Here is a 16,478-nt window from a genome sequence, read left to right as displayed (position 1 = left end):
GGGGCCCGATTCAGGGGAATTGGTGGAATTGGCCTAAAGCCGGCCCTGTTTGGATCAGTCCATGATGGTTGAATTTTACATGCAATGAATGTATTTTTCCATCCTTAACATTCTTATAATAATTTCCTTTCAGTTTAGATTTAATGGAGAACCTCCATGTAGATACGGCTAATTTGACTTTAGCTAAGCAAAGAACGCACATGCTGCTGCTGCTGTTTTTGACTCCCAGTCATTGTGTGTGAGTTAAAGGAGGGCAGAGAAATATGACCGGTCATACAGGCCTGGCAAGCAGCCTACTGATGAATTTTTTATGACACCTCTTCCTCAGGTGCAATGTGTGGGCAGATAGGTAGTTTCATCAAGGCGTGTAGCAACTTCAGCAGACGCATCTTGGAATGCCACCCATTTTATCACTCCGGGATTGAACAAAGCACAGTTAAGAGAGACTGGATATTATAATTAACACAAGCCACTACAGGCTGCTGCGTCTGTCTCCTCACCATTAGAAGAATAACCTGTTGAATTTGCTGGGAGCTATTGCAGTAGAGAAAGGAGCTAGATTTACTGGGAATACAGCAGCGACGAGTGGCTCAGGTAGCCGCTCCAAAGCTATGCTGTGGGGAGGAGGAAGGGGCTCGTATGCTGGACGCAGCAAATCTGGTTGGGTCAGAGCATAAATTTTTGCTTTCTGAGACTGGGGGGAGAGAGAGGAAGCTGCTCGTCTGCTTTTGCTTGGGCTCTCCCAAGGATGGCTTCACTCTTTCAGCACTTGCGGATCCTGCTGTGGAAGAATTGGCTGAGCGTCAAGAGGCAGCCTGTGAGTATGAAAATGAAGCTGCTGGAGGGGTGAGGAGAGAGTCTGAGGCAACGGAATGGAGGGAAGGGAAGTTCGGTGGTTTTTAAAGCCTTTGGGAGCAAGTGACAGGTGCAGAGAGAGGAGGAGAGGCTGGAAGTGAAAACTTGTATTTTTGCATCAGCTGAAGTCAGGGAGGGATAGTTCAGTGGTTTGAGCATTGGCCTGCTAAACCCAGGTTGTGAGTTTAATCCTTGAGGGGGCCATTTAGGGATCTGGGGCAAAAATCTGTCTGGGGATTGGTCCTGCTTTGAGCAGGGGGTTGGACTAGATGACCTCCTGAGGTCCCTTCCAACCCTGACATTCTATGGTTCTATGAAAGGCTCTGGTCCTGCATCGGGATCCACCAGTATGGACCCTGAGCACCCAGGTGAAGCTCCACGGAAGTCAATGGGGGCTCTACAGGGGTCCAGAGGTCCATGCTGGCAGGACCCGATGCAGGAACATGGCCATATCTGATATGTTCATTGTCTGAACTAAGGACCTGATCCTGCTGCTAGCTCCAGGTGGGCAGAGTGCAAGGTACAGAAAAGGGCAACAAAATGATTAGGGGTCTGGAACAGCTTCCATATGAGGTGAGATTAATAAGATTTGGACTTTTCAGCTTGGAAAAGAGACACCTAAGGGGGGATATGATTGAAGTCTCTAAAATCATGACTGGTGTGGAGAAAGTAAATAATGAAGTGTTATTTACTCCTTCTCAGAACACAAGAACTAGGGGTCACCAAATAAAATTAATAGGCAGCAGGTCTAAAACAAACAAAAGGAAGTATTTCTTCACACAACATACAGTCAACCTGTGGAACTCCTTGCCAGAGGATATTGTGAAGTCCAAGACTATAACAGGGTTAAAAAAAGAACTAGATAAATTCATGGAGATTAGGTCCATCAGTGGCTATTAGCCAGGATGGGCATGGATGGTGTCTCTAGCCTCTGTTTGCCAGAAGCTGGGAATGGGCGACAACAGATGGATCACTTGATGATTACTTGTTCTGTTCATTCCCTTGGGGGCACCTGGCACTGGCCATTGTCATTAGACAGGATACTGGGCTAGATGGACCTTTGGTCTGACCCAGTATGGCTGTTCTTATGTCTGCAGCTAAATCTAATTCTGTCAAGAGAGTGCTGCTAAGGGGAGACTTCTCGCAGATGGTGAACCTGGGGCCATTTTGGCCCCAAACTGTAAGGAACAAGGACTTGTCTATAGAGAGAAACTCATAATTCATTTCCTCCCATGGTGCACCCAGCAGCCCTGCAGATCTTCCTAGCCTCCTCATAAGCAGCAGTATCTATTTGTCTATCATTGATTCTTGTGCTGCTCCCAACACCCTGGCCTGCAATTACGTTGCAGGAGTTTACATTAGTAATAATGCGAGTGTGTGTGTGTACATGCTCAAGGTATTCTTAATTAAACAACATGCATCAGAGATTTGATTGCAGGGGAGGAGGAGAAAGTGGGTAATAATGTAAAAGAATGATAAAGGTACTATTTTCAGTCACATACTGGTATTCTAAATAGCACAGAGAAGAAAAGGCATGTAAATCAGTTGTCTCTAAAGGCTAAAATGTTGCTAAATGCTGAAACTGTGCAAATAGCCGCTGAATGGGAAGGAGCATTTTCCTGTGTCTGATTTGGTGGAGTTGTTTCCCTCACTGGACAATGCAAAGACTCTCTGTCCCACTCCTAGAAATCAGCTCTGCTGTCAGTTACACGGGCGTAAGTCCACATGAGCCCCATTGGCCTTGCTGGAGTTCCTCTAATTCATCCTCCCTCTGATGGTGTATCTCAGAGATGAATCAAGCTCCTAGGCAATGGGCCTACCTCTGGGTTTTCAGTAAAGAGAACATTTCATCACCTTTTGGAAAACTGTGTGGGTAATAGCTTTTTTCAAAAAGTGTGAATATTGTTGAAAAATATGTTTAAAATGGGTCGGCTTTGGGCACAATTGACAGTAAACCAATCCTCTCATGCTTTGACTTCTGGCATAATAACCACCATCCCAGGAACTTTGATACCCTGCCATTACTATTGTCTAGCACTATCTCAATGTGTATAGCATTATCTCCATCTAAGAGATGAACCTTCCTGTGTTTTGGTATTTCCAAGTGAATCACCTTAAGGTCATTTTGCAATTTTATTGCCCTTATAAAGACTACCTGGTTTTTAATAGTGTACATATAATAGTAATACCCAGTTTTTATCATCAGTAGATGTCAAAGCGCTTGGAGGTCACTATCCTCATCTCCACTTTACAAGTGATTTGCCCAAGCTCACCCAGCAGCAGAGACGAGAGTAGAACCCTACTTTTCCATATCCCTGTTCTAGCCACTAAGGGCTTGTCTTCACTACAGTTGCTGGTTGATCTAAGCTACGCAATTTGAGTTACGTTAGTAGTGTAACACAAGTCGACGTAGCTTAGATCTACTTACCGTGGGGTCCACACTACGTTATGTCGACGGGAGACGCTCTCCCGCCAACATTGCTTCTGCCTCTCGTTGAGGTGGAGTACAGAAATCGGTGGGAGAATGCTCTCTCATCGATTGAGCATGTCTTCACTAGACTCGCAAAATTGATGCCACTGCATCGATTGCAGAGGCGCCAGTTTAGCTCCGTAGTGAAGACAAACCCGAAGCGACACTGCCTCTCAAAACAAGACAACCACTATTTACAGCATACTAATTATGATACATACATATTGGTAATTGTACTTTGTAACCAAGTTCTGGTGCTCACCAATACAACCAATATAACACATATGCCTTTATTACTGTTTTATAGCTTTGGTCGTTCACCTTAATTTCCTGGCCTTTGATTGTTTTTATAATCCTGGCTATTGTCCGAATCAAATTCCCTCCGGAGCCTCAACCAAACTGTAAGTAACTGGAACATTTCTATTTCTTTGGGATTTAATTCCCATTTCAGTGACTGAAGTATTACTTTGAAGTATTTGGTTCCTTTACATGTACAATTCTCTGTCATTTCCAGCTGAAATTTCCTTAGGTACAGAATGCTGCATACAAAACGTCTATGCTCTTCTGAGGTTATTTTTATTTACAGGTCTTTCATATTACCTTCATAGTTAGAAAGGGGGTTTACACATATTCCGCATTGAGATCTGCTCAGATACTACTGTAATGGGGGGCAATATAAACCCCTAGATAAACAAAGGGAGAGAGGGCAGTATGAGACATTCCTATTCAGCAAAGAAAGTAAGTACAAAGCTAACGGCCCGCGCCCAGATCCACGAGGGTATTTAGGCTTCTAACTTCCATTGTATTCAGAAGTTAGGAACCTAAATACTTCTATGGATCTGGGCCCATATCCTTAGCTGGTGTAAATCATAGAATCATAGAATATCAGGATTGGAAGGGACCTCAGCAGGTCATCTAGTCCAACCCCCTGCTCAAAGCAGGACCAATCCCCAACTAAATCATCCCAGCCAGGGCTTCATCAAGCCTGACCTTAAAAACCTCTAAGGAAGGAGATTCCAACACCTCCCTAGGTAACTCATTCCAGTGCTTCACCAATGGATGAAAGAGATCTGTCTCTTTATGTCAGCTGAAGATCTGGTGCTAAACGCATTCCATTTTGTTTGCATATAACCAGTGTTGCCAACTCTTGGGATTTTATCATAAGATGAGCAATATTTGCTGTTTTGTTGGAAAGCCTCACCTCTGGGAGTCATGTGACTACATGCTCGGCTTTCATTTTTGTAAAAAAGTAGGTTTTTAGCTCTCGTAGTTACAGAGGAACACTTGGAAATGTGGGGTGAAATCCTTCTCCCTGCTGTGGCCCTGTTACAGCACGGGAAAGGACTGTAGCACTGTAAAGGGCCCTAAAAGCCCTGTATCTGTCCAAAGCAGGATTCCCCTGGTGCAGCCACCACAGAAACAGCCATAAATCTGCCTTCTAAGGACTCCCTTGCAAGTGCTGATGTAGGGTGCGTGGCGGGAGTGGGACATGGGATAGGAGAGAAGGGGCAGGGGCAGGGCTATAGCACCCAGTGCTTCCTGACCGGCTCCAGTGCATATTTTTAAGGCTGCAATCACTGAGCATAGGTAAGGAATTGTTTACACTCATGTAGCAATGGACAGATTATTACATGTAGCTAGCACAGTCAGGAAAGAGAATAAGCTGCAGAGAGATAGAACGAGCTTCTCAGACACCGACTTTTGTATGCTTAAAGATTCTCACTGAAAACCTCAGTCTAAGAGCTAATCTCATCTAATCAGGGAACCTAAAAGTACCATGAGATCTGCAACTATGTCCAGTCAAGACTAACACAGCTCAAATCTTAATATCAAATTCTCCATAGGACAGGCAATCGACTGGTCTGGAATAATTCAGTGACTAATGTTCAATAATGAATAAATAGATTGGGAGGTTTTTGGGGTAGGGAGTATCTTTTTATTGCAGGCCCGTACAGCACCTAGCGCAGACTGATGCCTCTAGCTGCAACAACAGTACAGATAATAATAATAATATGCTGTTCGCAGATCATTCAGGAACAGAAAAAGAGCCAAAATGGGTCAGGTACAATTATTTGCTATGCCTAGTAAAATATTCACTCTCGGAGTAGAAAAATTAACTAGTCTGCATAGTAACTATGGAAAAAACATCATCCCGCACCACACAGGCAACCCAGATGGTCTTACGGGTCATGGGAATGTGTACAAGATAGAATCTATCCCTAAGGGCTTAACCCACTCAGTCTGCCGAGGAACATAAATTAAACTCCTAGCCCTGACTGGCACTTGCCCTACCCCACCACACCTTCCTATCCCGCTCCTCCACTTTTTTATTCTACTCCTTTGCTTTCCTTTCTGTTGCCGTCTCACATCTTTCTATTCTCAGTATATGCTCTCCTTAGGAGACTGATCCCCATCCTCTATTCATTGCATGATGTCTTGAAAACAACAACCAGATTCAGACAACTGTTTGATATTCTTGCTTAGCTGCCCAGTTACAATGCACCCATCACTGAATTGCCAAGTACAAGTACATTGCACTCCAGTTAGACCATAATCTCCGCTCTTCCAATGACATGGACTTTCTGAGGAATCGTGCTCGATACAGTTTACAAAGAAGATGTCACTGGGTTGATTCACAGCCTGCTTTGCATAGGAAGGGCCTGTGCACAGAGCAGAACTATGCACTGTGTGCTCTTAATGTGATAGGAATGTACCTCATTTCTGCCCTGAAAGGGTCCCTCATCTGAGGGCCCTCCATGAAGAATGCTCTCCTCCCTGCCCATGAAGTCTTTGCCCCACTTTCCATCATCCAGCATGTCCCTGTTTTTGGCACTAGTAATCTTGGGCGTAGGGAGTAGTGCAGAGAGAAAGATGATCCTTGTGTTGCAAGCCAATCTTGAGTCTAACCTCGGCCCCGACACATTTGTATTGTAACGTACAAAGTGGGAGGGATGTTCTGCCGTGAGCAAGGACTGAGGTGGATGCTGAAAGCCCGCCGAGTGTGGAACTCCCATTGGCCTCAGAGGGGAGTTCTGCTTGCCGGATTGGGCTCTAAGTTAGTAACTCAAGAGGGAGATCGTGAGGTACGAGATAATCATTATTGAGATTAATACTGCGAAATGCCACGCCGCAGTTTAAAAGTAGAGGTTACACAATTTGTCTGTGGCATGTGAGCCAGGATTTACATAGGGTCCTACCTGTGTAGCAGAAGCAGACAGATACATATAGTACATTTTTTTTTAATAATAGAAATTTTAAAAGCCCTGAACAGTTTCACTTTGGGGCTAAGGAGAGAGAAAGAAAGAACCCCAGGTGACAGATGCGAGTCACAAAGGCGCATCTGGAAAGCGCTCAGGTACTACAGAGAGGATGATCACAGCTGAACATGAATAGAATGGATCCTGCACCGTGCTGAGCGTCCTCAACTCCCATTGACTTCATGGGTGGTACAGGGGAAACCTGCACTTCCAATTCAGCATCAGTGAAATCCTGGCCCCACTGAAGTCAAGGGAAGTTTTGCTGCTGATTTCAATGAGTGAGGATGTCACTCATGAGCCCCAAATTAGCTTGTAAAATCAGCTTCCAGACACCAAGGGCATGACCTTGTGTTCAATGTTAAGCTCATTAAAGGCAATAGGACTAAACGTGTTTAAAATTAAGCATGTGCTTGAATTTTCCTGGGTCGGGGCCTTGCTATCAGGAGCTGCAGTGCTTCATGTTCTCTTCCGTATTGGAAAGCTTTGATAAAAGGTGACATTTTTGATCATTTTGAAGTTTTTCTTTTAACAAATGATACTTTAAAATAACTTGTTGTGACACAGGAGGGAAGAACCTTTGCCCCAGGGCAAAGCAGATCACAAGCACCTTGAAGGACAGCATGCAGACAAGTCTCTAGCAGCTACCTAAGCAGCCCAGGTGGCTATAAGTTGCACCAAGGGATGAGTCTGCCTCAGGATCAGCTGGCTAGATTGGTTCTTTAAGGCCACCTTCGCTCCCTGCCCTGGTTCCTTGCCAAGGCACAGTTCAGCCGAACCTGAGAATTGGAATCTGTATAGTTTAGAAAACTTGTTTTGAGTTTTCAGACTGTTATACTTTGTTCTCCCTCTTAAGAATGTGGCAACCCCCATCACAAATGTTTAGGGAGCTAGTTCAGGGCTCATTGATGTTGCAGGTTACCTTCTCTCCTTGCTGATACAAACCTGTCGTGCAGGGACAGCCAATAGAGCTGAGCCCTGGCCTCTCTGTGGGACAGACTGCCAGTTCGTGTTGGTTGCGATGGTGATTGTTGCTATGTGGAGCATTAGGCACTGGATTGAGATCACCACAACGAATGGTTTGTATGAGGCTACCAGCAGACTGTATGCTCAGGCAGAAGACCACGTGGGAGCCAGCTGGCCACAGAGGGCACTGATATCATGGCTGTGAAAATGAAGGGGAAAAGCCTTGGTTAGAGTGGGATTACCAAAAGCAGTCGGCACCAACCTCACTCTGCTCCCATTGAAGTCAATGGTAAAACTCTTAGCAGTAGGTGATGCCTGCTCATTTCTCCTGGGCCAAGTTCAGTCTTGACTTTTGGAGAGATGCCAACAACTCTTGTCAGTATGTCACAATCAAGGGCGGCTCCAGGCACCAGCGCACCAAGCGCATGCCTGGGGCGGCAAGCCGTGGGGGGCGGCCTGCCAGTCGCTGTGAGGGCGGCAGGCAGGCGGCTTTCGGCGGCATGCCTGCAGGAGGTCCGCCGGTCCCGCGGCTTCGGCGGCAATTCGGCGGCGGGGACGCTGATGGCGCGGCACTGGCGGACCCCCTGCAGGCATGCCGCCGAAAGCCGCCTGCCTGCTGTGCTTGGGGCGGCAAAAAACATAGAGCCGCCCCTGGTCACAATAAACCATACTGCTGGCAGCAGAGACGAGCTGCTACCATTTTTGATGAGATCCTTTTCCCTGTATTCATGTGTAATATCTTACTACCAGATTCAGAAAGCTAGGGATGGACTAGCCAGTTATTGGGTCAGTCAGCAGATAATTCTGAAGTTGTTTGATTTTTTAATATGTATATTTGGTGTCAGAGCTATGTTTTGAAGAGATGCCCAGGGCTCTTATGTCAGTAGTCCTTAAAGGCCACAGAGTTGTTGCTAGGGCAGAACTGGTCAATATTTTAACAAGACTGTTTACCCCATATTGATAGTGTGGGGTAATGCCTCATCACTCGATGTAAATAAAGGAGGGATAAGCAAATGAGTTTTGGTAAAATAGGAACAACCTTAGTCTTCTATCCAGAGCAAGATTCAGATATTTGTCTAAGGATTGAAGGAGTTCATTTAACTTCCTTCCCATTTTTGTGCACTTCAATATTTTTTCATTCAGCCTGCGAGAGGCCTGCTCCAAGGCCCTGGATATGAAACCCCCAAACTTTAGGGAATTCTGGATCTGGACCTTATTAAGTGTCTGGCCCTCATGCTTATAATGGAGCAAATCGAAACCTCATATTCATACAGGTGCTTTTAGCTGAATAGTTGACTTTAATTTGGGAAGGTTCAGATCTTGACTCATCTGGATCAGTTGATGCTACCTGGTTGATACCAGAAATGGGTGTATAGGTTCAGATAAAATAAGGATTTTGATCCCATTCAACTACCATTGAAAACCTCACACCAAATCTTTTTATGAATATTCTACATTTCTTTCACTATATTTCACGTCCCCCACTGCTCTGCATTTCTGGGTTTCACCTGGAAACCAGGTGGCACTTCCACTTACTGTGGAAGTGCCAAAATAAAATGAGATAGGCTATTCTTGTACAACGTCCAGCCCAGCTGGAAGTAGAAGAGTCTTGTTTCTGTAGATCCAACATGTCAGGATTTCCTGGATAAGGTTGGGAGAAGCATCCACATTGATGGGCAAATATTTGAACAAAACTTCCAAATTTTTCTTTAGCTTTGCCAATTGCAGTCTAATAAACAATCGGATGCCAGGCCTGGAGGTTAATAGTTGCATTCTGTACAGAGTTTTATCAAATTATTCTTCACAATAAAGTTTTAGTCACCAATTAAAGAGATAAACATGGACTTGGGGAAAGACTGGGAAGTTCTGAGCAGCTTTCAGGTAACACAATGAAATCTTCTAAGGAAGAGGGCAGAAGTTCCACTGGAACTAAATATCCTTTAAAAAGCAAGCAGACAGTAACTACAGCCCTGGTTGGGGGAAGGAAGAAGTTGAACAAGGAGCAATAATTCAGTAGCATAAGAAGAAGCACATAATGCAGCAGTCTGAATTAAAAGCTACATGTTCTCATATAGCCCATGAGAAGGCAAATAAGCAAAAATGGACTAGCTGGAACACTGGTATTAGGTTAGCAGTTTCTAACCTCTCATCACTCCATAGCCCCCTTTTATCACCTCATGACATGCCCTGGGGCAAATTCTGAATAAGACCTGAATATACTTGGTAATTTTAAAAGAGGGTGAGATGAGAATTATTAATGGGTTACCACAATTCCTGGTTATAAATTAAATAGAAGAGATGGTTTAGGTTGCAGAGCCAAGAGAGCAACCATATACCTAGAAGTAGCCATAGCCTGTATCAAATGAATATTTCTTGGTGGAGGAACATGAGGTAGAATCTGTGCTTGTGAAAACATGGTGGAGTGCGTACTACCAGCGTCCTGATCCAAACAGGGATGGTGCATATGAAACACTGAGAGAGCTTAGAGAGGCTACAACTGCAAAAATGGGTGACAGGAATGTAACCACCAAGTTATGAACTGACTGAATGTCAGATTGGGGTGTGGCTTATGGGAACAGTGCAATGAACATCTGAAGCTGGGAACAATGAATTCTGGAGCTTCACCAAGCAGCATTGGGCTGGAGGCAGGGAGTTGATGTTTTTCACAACGGGTGTAACAGTAGCCACTGGAGTCATGTGTCATGAGACAGGGGTGTTGATCTTTATCTTCCTGACCATGGTCATATGACTGGGCCAGGAAATAAAGTCACAGTTCCTTGCCAACATAAGGGAGGGACATGATGGGGATGGGAGCAGAGAGTGAGAGAGGGACCTGTGCATGGGGGAAGGGAGAAGATGGCATGCACAGCAGATTTAAACATTTTGTGTGGAAAAGTCCAACAAGGTAAATTTTCATGTAAATATTTTTACTATACATTTTGTAAAATTTTAGTAAATATAAATGACAATAGACATCTAATGAGTTCCAAATGACAAAACAGCATTCAGATTAAACACAGTGCTTTTTAATGAACAAATTTATCCACAAATACGTTCAATGCACTATTTGACAGGTTGAGTGTTCTATGGAGTCCATGTGTCTCATGTATGGAGCATGGGAGGACTGGATAAGGTTTATAATATGATGGCATGGTATGGCAAATTTGAGAGGAAGGGAAGTTTCTTACCCCAAGAAAGTGGTAGTTCTGTGAGGAAAGGAGGGAGGGAGGATGGACGAAAAGATCATAAAAGTTGCCTGAACCAAATAAAGAATGAACAGGGAGGGAGGAAAAATATTCTTAAATGTCAAGGAACAAACATTTTTAAGGCCCGAGAAGTAACCATTCAGACCCCATCCATCTTGTAGGACAGAATATTAACTTTGGCAGGTGCTGCAAGGCAGAAGATGAATACAGAGAACGCGAAGAGGAAAAGTGAACCACAAAGAGCCAGAAATACAGGATGTAGACACATAAGAAGAAATTAATGAAGGACAGCAGTAGTAGGAAGCCAATGAGTGAGTCAGCAGAGCAGATTCAGTCCTGGTATAAATCAGTGTAACTTCCAAATGGGAGTTGCATATTCTTATACCAAGACTGCATTTTAACCAGGGTTGGAGAGTGGCCAATCAAAGAGAATAAGGAAAAGGTAGAGAAGTGTATTGGTCGATAGATTACATGCCAGATCCTCAGCTGGTGTAAATCAGCTTCTCTCTGTGAGTTTACAACCAACTGAGCATCTGGCTCTACGTTTGTCATTAGCATTTACCATTACCTCATGCTCCTGTGCTGGTTTTTCCTGTCCCTAAATTAATAAGTAAAAGAGACAAACCTCTGGAAGTTTAAAGTAGAAAATGCAAGATATGTAAGTTTGATTTCCTTTGCCTGGTGTTGGTAATGATGGCCCTGATCCTACAAACACTTAAGTGCATGCTTACCTTCCCTCGCATGAGCAGTCTCATTGACTTCAATGAACATTCTCGCATGAATATAGTTAAGCATGTCATGTTTGCATGGCTGTATTCCTCTGGGCCCCAATCCTGCAAGAGGACCCCTGTGCTCATGGGAAGCGCCGATGAAATCAGCAGACCAAATCCTCTTCTGGTGCAAATCCGTGTAGCTTTAGTGGCTTCAGTTGAGTAGAACAGGTTGAAAAATTTTCGATGGAACAGTTTTTCCATCAGAAAATGCAGTTTTGTCAAAACCGAAACATTTCATGTGAACATATTGATTTTGACAGAATTTGAGGTGGACAAGTGTCAAAATGAACCATTTTGACTTTACTGTTTTAATAATGTCAAAACATTTCATTTTGATACAGTAGAAAAGTTTCTTTTTAGACTTGGTTGTTTCAAGATATTTTGATTAAACTTTTATATCCTATTCAAATATTAATGCTAATGTTTTATATATAATCAATAATAATTTATAATGTTTCAGCATAATCAAAGCAAAGTGTTTTTTTTTCTATCAAAATGAAACATTTTGATGGTTTCAAATCAATTTTTTCTTTTGGAATTTCCATTCCGCAGGACATTTCAAATGTTTTGACTTTTTGTTCCAATTTGGAACTAAAACAACTGTCAAAATGTTGGGATTTCCTGGGGAACAGGCATTCCGGTGCCCAATCACCGCTATAATCAAGCTATGCTGATTTCCAGCAGCTGCAGATGTGGCCTAATATGTCTCTCCATGGGTGCGGAAACCGACCAGCTGGATCCAGGTGTAGGTTTGCAGCTCATTGTGGTGTGAGTTTTGTTTGGTTGGGATTTTGTACTTTTCTTTAAGAGTTAGTAAAGAATTAAGAAACCTAAAGTGTTTTTAGAGAGGGAACATGATTTTGACCGAGAGGGGTGTGAATGCAGTGTGTTTCATTGCTAGCAAAGGCAGAGTTCCATGGGATGTCTTATTAAAAAGATAAAACTCTGGGTTCTGAATCATATTGTCATGGTGGGTGAAACCACTTTGATAAAAAGATGCTGCTGTGAACTGTCGTTATTGCTGCTGCAGGGGAAACACTAGGGCAGGCATTTCCTTGGATGTGTTGCCACATGCTTTTAGTGACAGAAAGACATACTGTGCACAGGGGAGAATTATATGACTTACAGGGCTTTGAGTATTTCTGGGACCCCCCGCCCCCAAGGTCTGCTGAGCTATTGCATAGCAGTAGAAATAATGCAAAATTCAGTGTTGATGATGATAATGAATGTTCCATTTAAAGGTTGCAAAGCAGTTCCAATTTCTCCGCCGTGGATGGGCCAGTGCAGCTGAGCTGATGTGAGTGGGGGAGTTCGCTGCACTCAGTAAAGGGCTGCCGCTGCTGTAAATTGTTTCCTCCACAAAGCAAGGGATTCTCTGAGTTACAACTCCTGCCCTGGGTGCCCCTTGGGGCTGGGGCTTACCAAAGGCCATATAGCCAGCCAGAGGCAGAGTTGAGGTGAAAGCTCAGAACTTCCTGGTTTCTGCTCTGTGATGGATGTGGTGATGCTTTGTAATCACAGAAGAATACTGATATGGAGCCTGGTTACTAAGGGCATGCCTACACTATACATTTAAGTCGACCTATGTTAGGTTGATTTACAGCCACCGCAGTAATTACTGCGGTGATTCATGTCCACACTGCCCTTCTTCTGTCGGTGATTCGTGTCCTCACCAGAACAGCTTCCACTGACTTAAGAGGGGCAGTGTGGGGGGCTGAGAGCCCGGGCTCTCAGCTCTGTGTGCAGCTCCCTGCCAGTAGCCCAACTTCCTGCTCCCCACCAGGAACCTGGCTGCCCCATCACGGCTCCCTGCGCCCCACATATCGTCTGTTGTTTTAAGATCTGTTTTCTCTGAAATAAAAAGAACAGGAGTACTTGTGCCATCTTAGAGACTAACAAATTTATTTGAGCATAAGCTTTCGTGGGCTAAAACCCACTTCATCGGATGCATGCAGTGGAAAATACAGTAGGAAGATATATATACACAGAGAACATGAAACAATGGGTGTTGCCATACCCACTGTAACGGTTTGTACAGTACATGGCAGTACATGTACATTGGCCAAACCGGACAGTCTCTATGCAAGAGAATAAATGGACACAAATCAGACGTCAAGAATTATAACATTCAAAAACCAGCCGGAGAACACTGCAACTTCCCTGGTCACTCAATTACAGACCTCAAAGTCGCAATACTCCAACAAAAAAACTTCAAAAACAGACGCCAACGAGAAACTGCAGAATTGGAATTAATTTGCAAACTGGACACCATTAAATTGGGGAGCGGGATAGCTCAGTGGTTTGAGCATTGGCCTGCTAAACCCAGAGTTGTGAGTTCAATCCTTAAAGGAGCCATTTAGGGAATTGAGATAAAAATCTGTCTGGGGTATGGTCCTGCTTTGAGCAGGGGGTTGGCCTAGATGACCTCTTGAGGTCCCTCCTAACCCTGATATTCTACAAAATTAGGCTTAAATAAAGACTGGGAGTGGATGGGTCATTATACAAAGTAAAACCTATTTCCCCCATGCTAATTTTTCCCCCCTACTGTTACTCACGCCTTCTTGTCAACTGTTGGAAATGGGCCATCCTGATTATCACTACAAAAGTTTTTTTTCCCTCCTGCTGATAATTGCTCACCTTAATTGTTTACTCTCATTAGAGTTGGTATGGCAAACCCCATTTTTTCATGTTCTCTGTGTATATATATCTTCCTACTGTATTTTCCACTGCATGCATCCGATGAAGTGGGTTTTAGCCCACGAAAGCTTATGCTCAAATGAATTTGTTAGTCTTTAAGGTGCCACAAGTACTCCTTGTTCTTTTTGCTGATATAGAGTAACACGGCTACCACTCTGAAACCTTTCTTGGAAATGCTTTTGTCCCAGATAAATAATACTTGCCTTTAAGAAAGCCGTCGGGTCGCTGGTTACCACAGTCATTGCCCCAGAGGGAAATGAACTGCGGGTATTGAACAGAAGTCAGATCTGCTGGGAATCACGGTTGATCACAGGGGTTGGTGGCCTGGTCTAAGAGTGGGAAAATGGCATGATTCCATCTTGAGAAAGGTGACAGCTAGAGGGGTGCTCTCAGAGAGACCAGGAGTGGTCAGAGGTGAATTAGCCCAGTAACATGCTCCACTGGCATAAAGAGGCTGTAAAGATGGTAGGGAATGCCCCCAGTGCCAGGGGCTCTGTGTTACCAACCCTTGCAGCCCCAGCATAGAAGACCTGCCAGAGGCGAGCTGGAGGAATGAGTGGGCATGGCAGCTGCACATCACATTCCAGCTGTTCTGGGCCACAGTACAGCCCTTAGTTACCCCTAGCCTTGTGGCTGCTGTACCTTACCTGGTGGAGGGAGTGGGGGGCTGCAAGTCCAGGAGGTGCAAAAACAGCTTCAAGGCACTTTTGCTGTTCTCTCCTCATTTCTACACCAAGGTACAGTGTAGTGGACTGTGCCTTTAAGGGACCAGACCAGCAATGGCACACAACAGGAAAAACAAGCGGCTGGATCCAGGGCAGGTGCAACAAGGATCTGTTTGTCGGAGCCTCCAGCAATGGCATAAAGTGGGTGGAATACAGCCCACAGCTGGTGCCTTTGAGACATTGATATGAAGGCATCAGCCTCTCAGGGCGTTGATGTGCCAGTCACCATCATGGCTGAAACACTGTAGATTGACCCGGGAACCTGCAGAGCTAAATGCACGTGCCACTACAGCTTGAGCTAAAGGGCCCAGGCTCTATAGTTGGGGGCAGCACAACAAGTATCCTCTCTGGATTGTCACAGCGGAGCCCTGTAACACACACTCACCCAAGGGTTACCCTTGGAGATGAAAACCTGGGTTCTGGAATGCAAGGAAAACGTTCTCTTTAGATTGCCTAGATTTCAATGTATTTATCCCATTGACTCAGAGCCGTATGTTCCGAGCGTTCGGTATGTGGCTAACACTGATGTTACCACTGGGACCGTTCAGGCTGTCGTTTCAGCTTTGCAGGCATTGCTGACCGCTAATACACGTAATAGATCTAATGCTAGGGCCCATAAAAGAGATGGAGAGAAAGCGGTGACCAGATCAGGGAAAGGCGTGACTGGTCGTCTGTTGTGGTTAAAGGGCAAGCTAATCAATTGCCATTACAGGCCGCACAGAGCTTTCAGGTGGGTGACTCATTTCCGTGTAAGAAATAAGAGCAGCCTTCTTTGCCAGGTGTTTTTTATTATTTGTGCATCTCTTCTTATATGCTGTGATTAAGTGAAAGAGCTTCAGGATTTACTAGAGGTGCCGTCATTGAAAATAAGGGCCTTTAATGAGCTGTGTTGGCTGGCAAAGGGCAGGGCAGGGCAAACTGTATTTAAAATGCTGGCCTCTCTAATCATGTAGACCCCATTGAAATCAACCAGAGTTAGGTATCTAAACACCGTTGAGGATCTGGGTCTTTGGCTATCCCTACACTGCAATAAAACACCCGCGGCTGGCCTGGGTCAGCTGACTTGGGCGTGTGGGGCTATAAAATGTCAATGTCGATGTTCAGGCTTGGGCTGGAGCCTGGCTCTGGGACCCTCCTGCCTCACGGAGTCCCAGAGCCCAGGACCCAGACCGACCCCAAATGTCTACATGGCAGGTTTACAGCCCTGCAGCCCGAGCCCTGTGGGCCTGTCAGCTGACATGGGCCAGCCACAGGTGTTTTATTGCAATACCCTTAGTCTCAATTCTGGCCCTGGCTATGGCATTGCACAAGGGAGGACGGGGACATAAAGGCACCCACTTACTCCCCTGGGCTGGCTACATGGATCATGGATCACTGAACACGGGATGTGGGGGAGCAAGGGGAATGCAGCCACTGTGAGGCTGATCCTGCCTTTCCCACGCATGTTGAGGCCGGAGGACAGGCACTGGTAGCTCCATCCCCCTTTGGGTATGTCTACACTACAGGATTAATCCGAATTTAGATAATTCGAA

General features: G+C 44.9%; 1 protein-coding gene across 1 annotated transcript in view; it reads left to right on the top strand.

The window, feature by feature from the left end:
* Positions 1–748: 748 nt before the first annotated feature.
* The window catches only part of ABCA12 (ATP binding cassette subfamily A member 12), a 125,960-nt gene continuing 110,230 nt past the window's right edge, over positions 749–16,478 (top strand). The window contains exons 1-2 of the mRNA XM_024206873.2: positions 749–817; positions 3,633–3,726. Of these exons, the coding sequence (XP_024062641.2) occupies positions 749–817; positions 3,633–3,726 (163 nt within the window). The remainder of the gene's footprint in view (positions 818–3,632; positions 3,727–16,478) is intronic.

The sequence above is a fragment of the Terrapene carolina genome, unplaced genomic scaffold, assembly GCF_002925995.2.
Source record: "Terrapene carolina triunguis isolate 2854851 unplaced genomic scaffold, T_m_triunguis-2.0 Scaffold62, whole genome shotgun sequence".
In the NCBI taxonomy this organism is placed as follows: Eukaryota; Metazoa; Chordata; order Testudines; family Emydidae; genus Terrapene; species Terrapene triunguis.
Note: the sequence above shows the minus strand (reverse complement) of the source record. Positions and strands in the feature narration are given on the sequence as shown.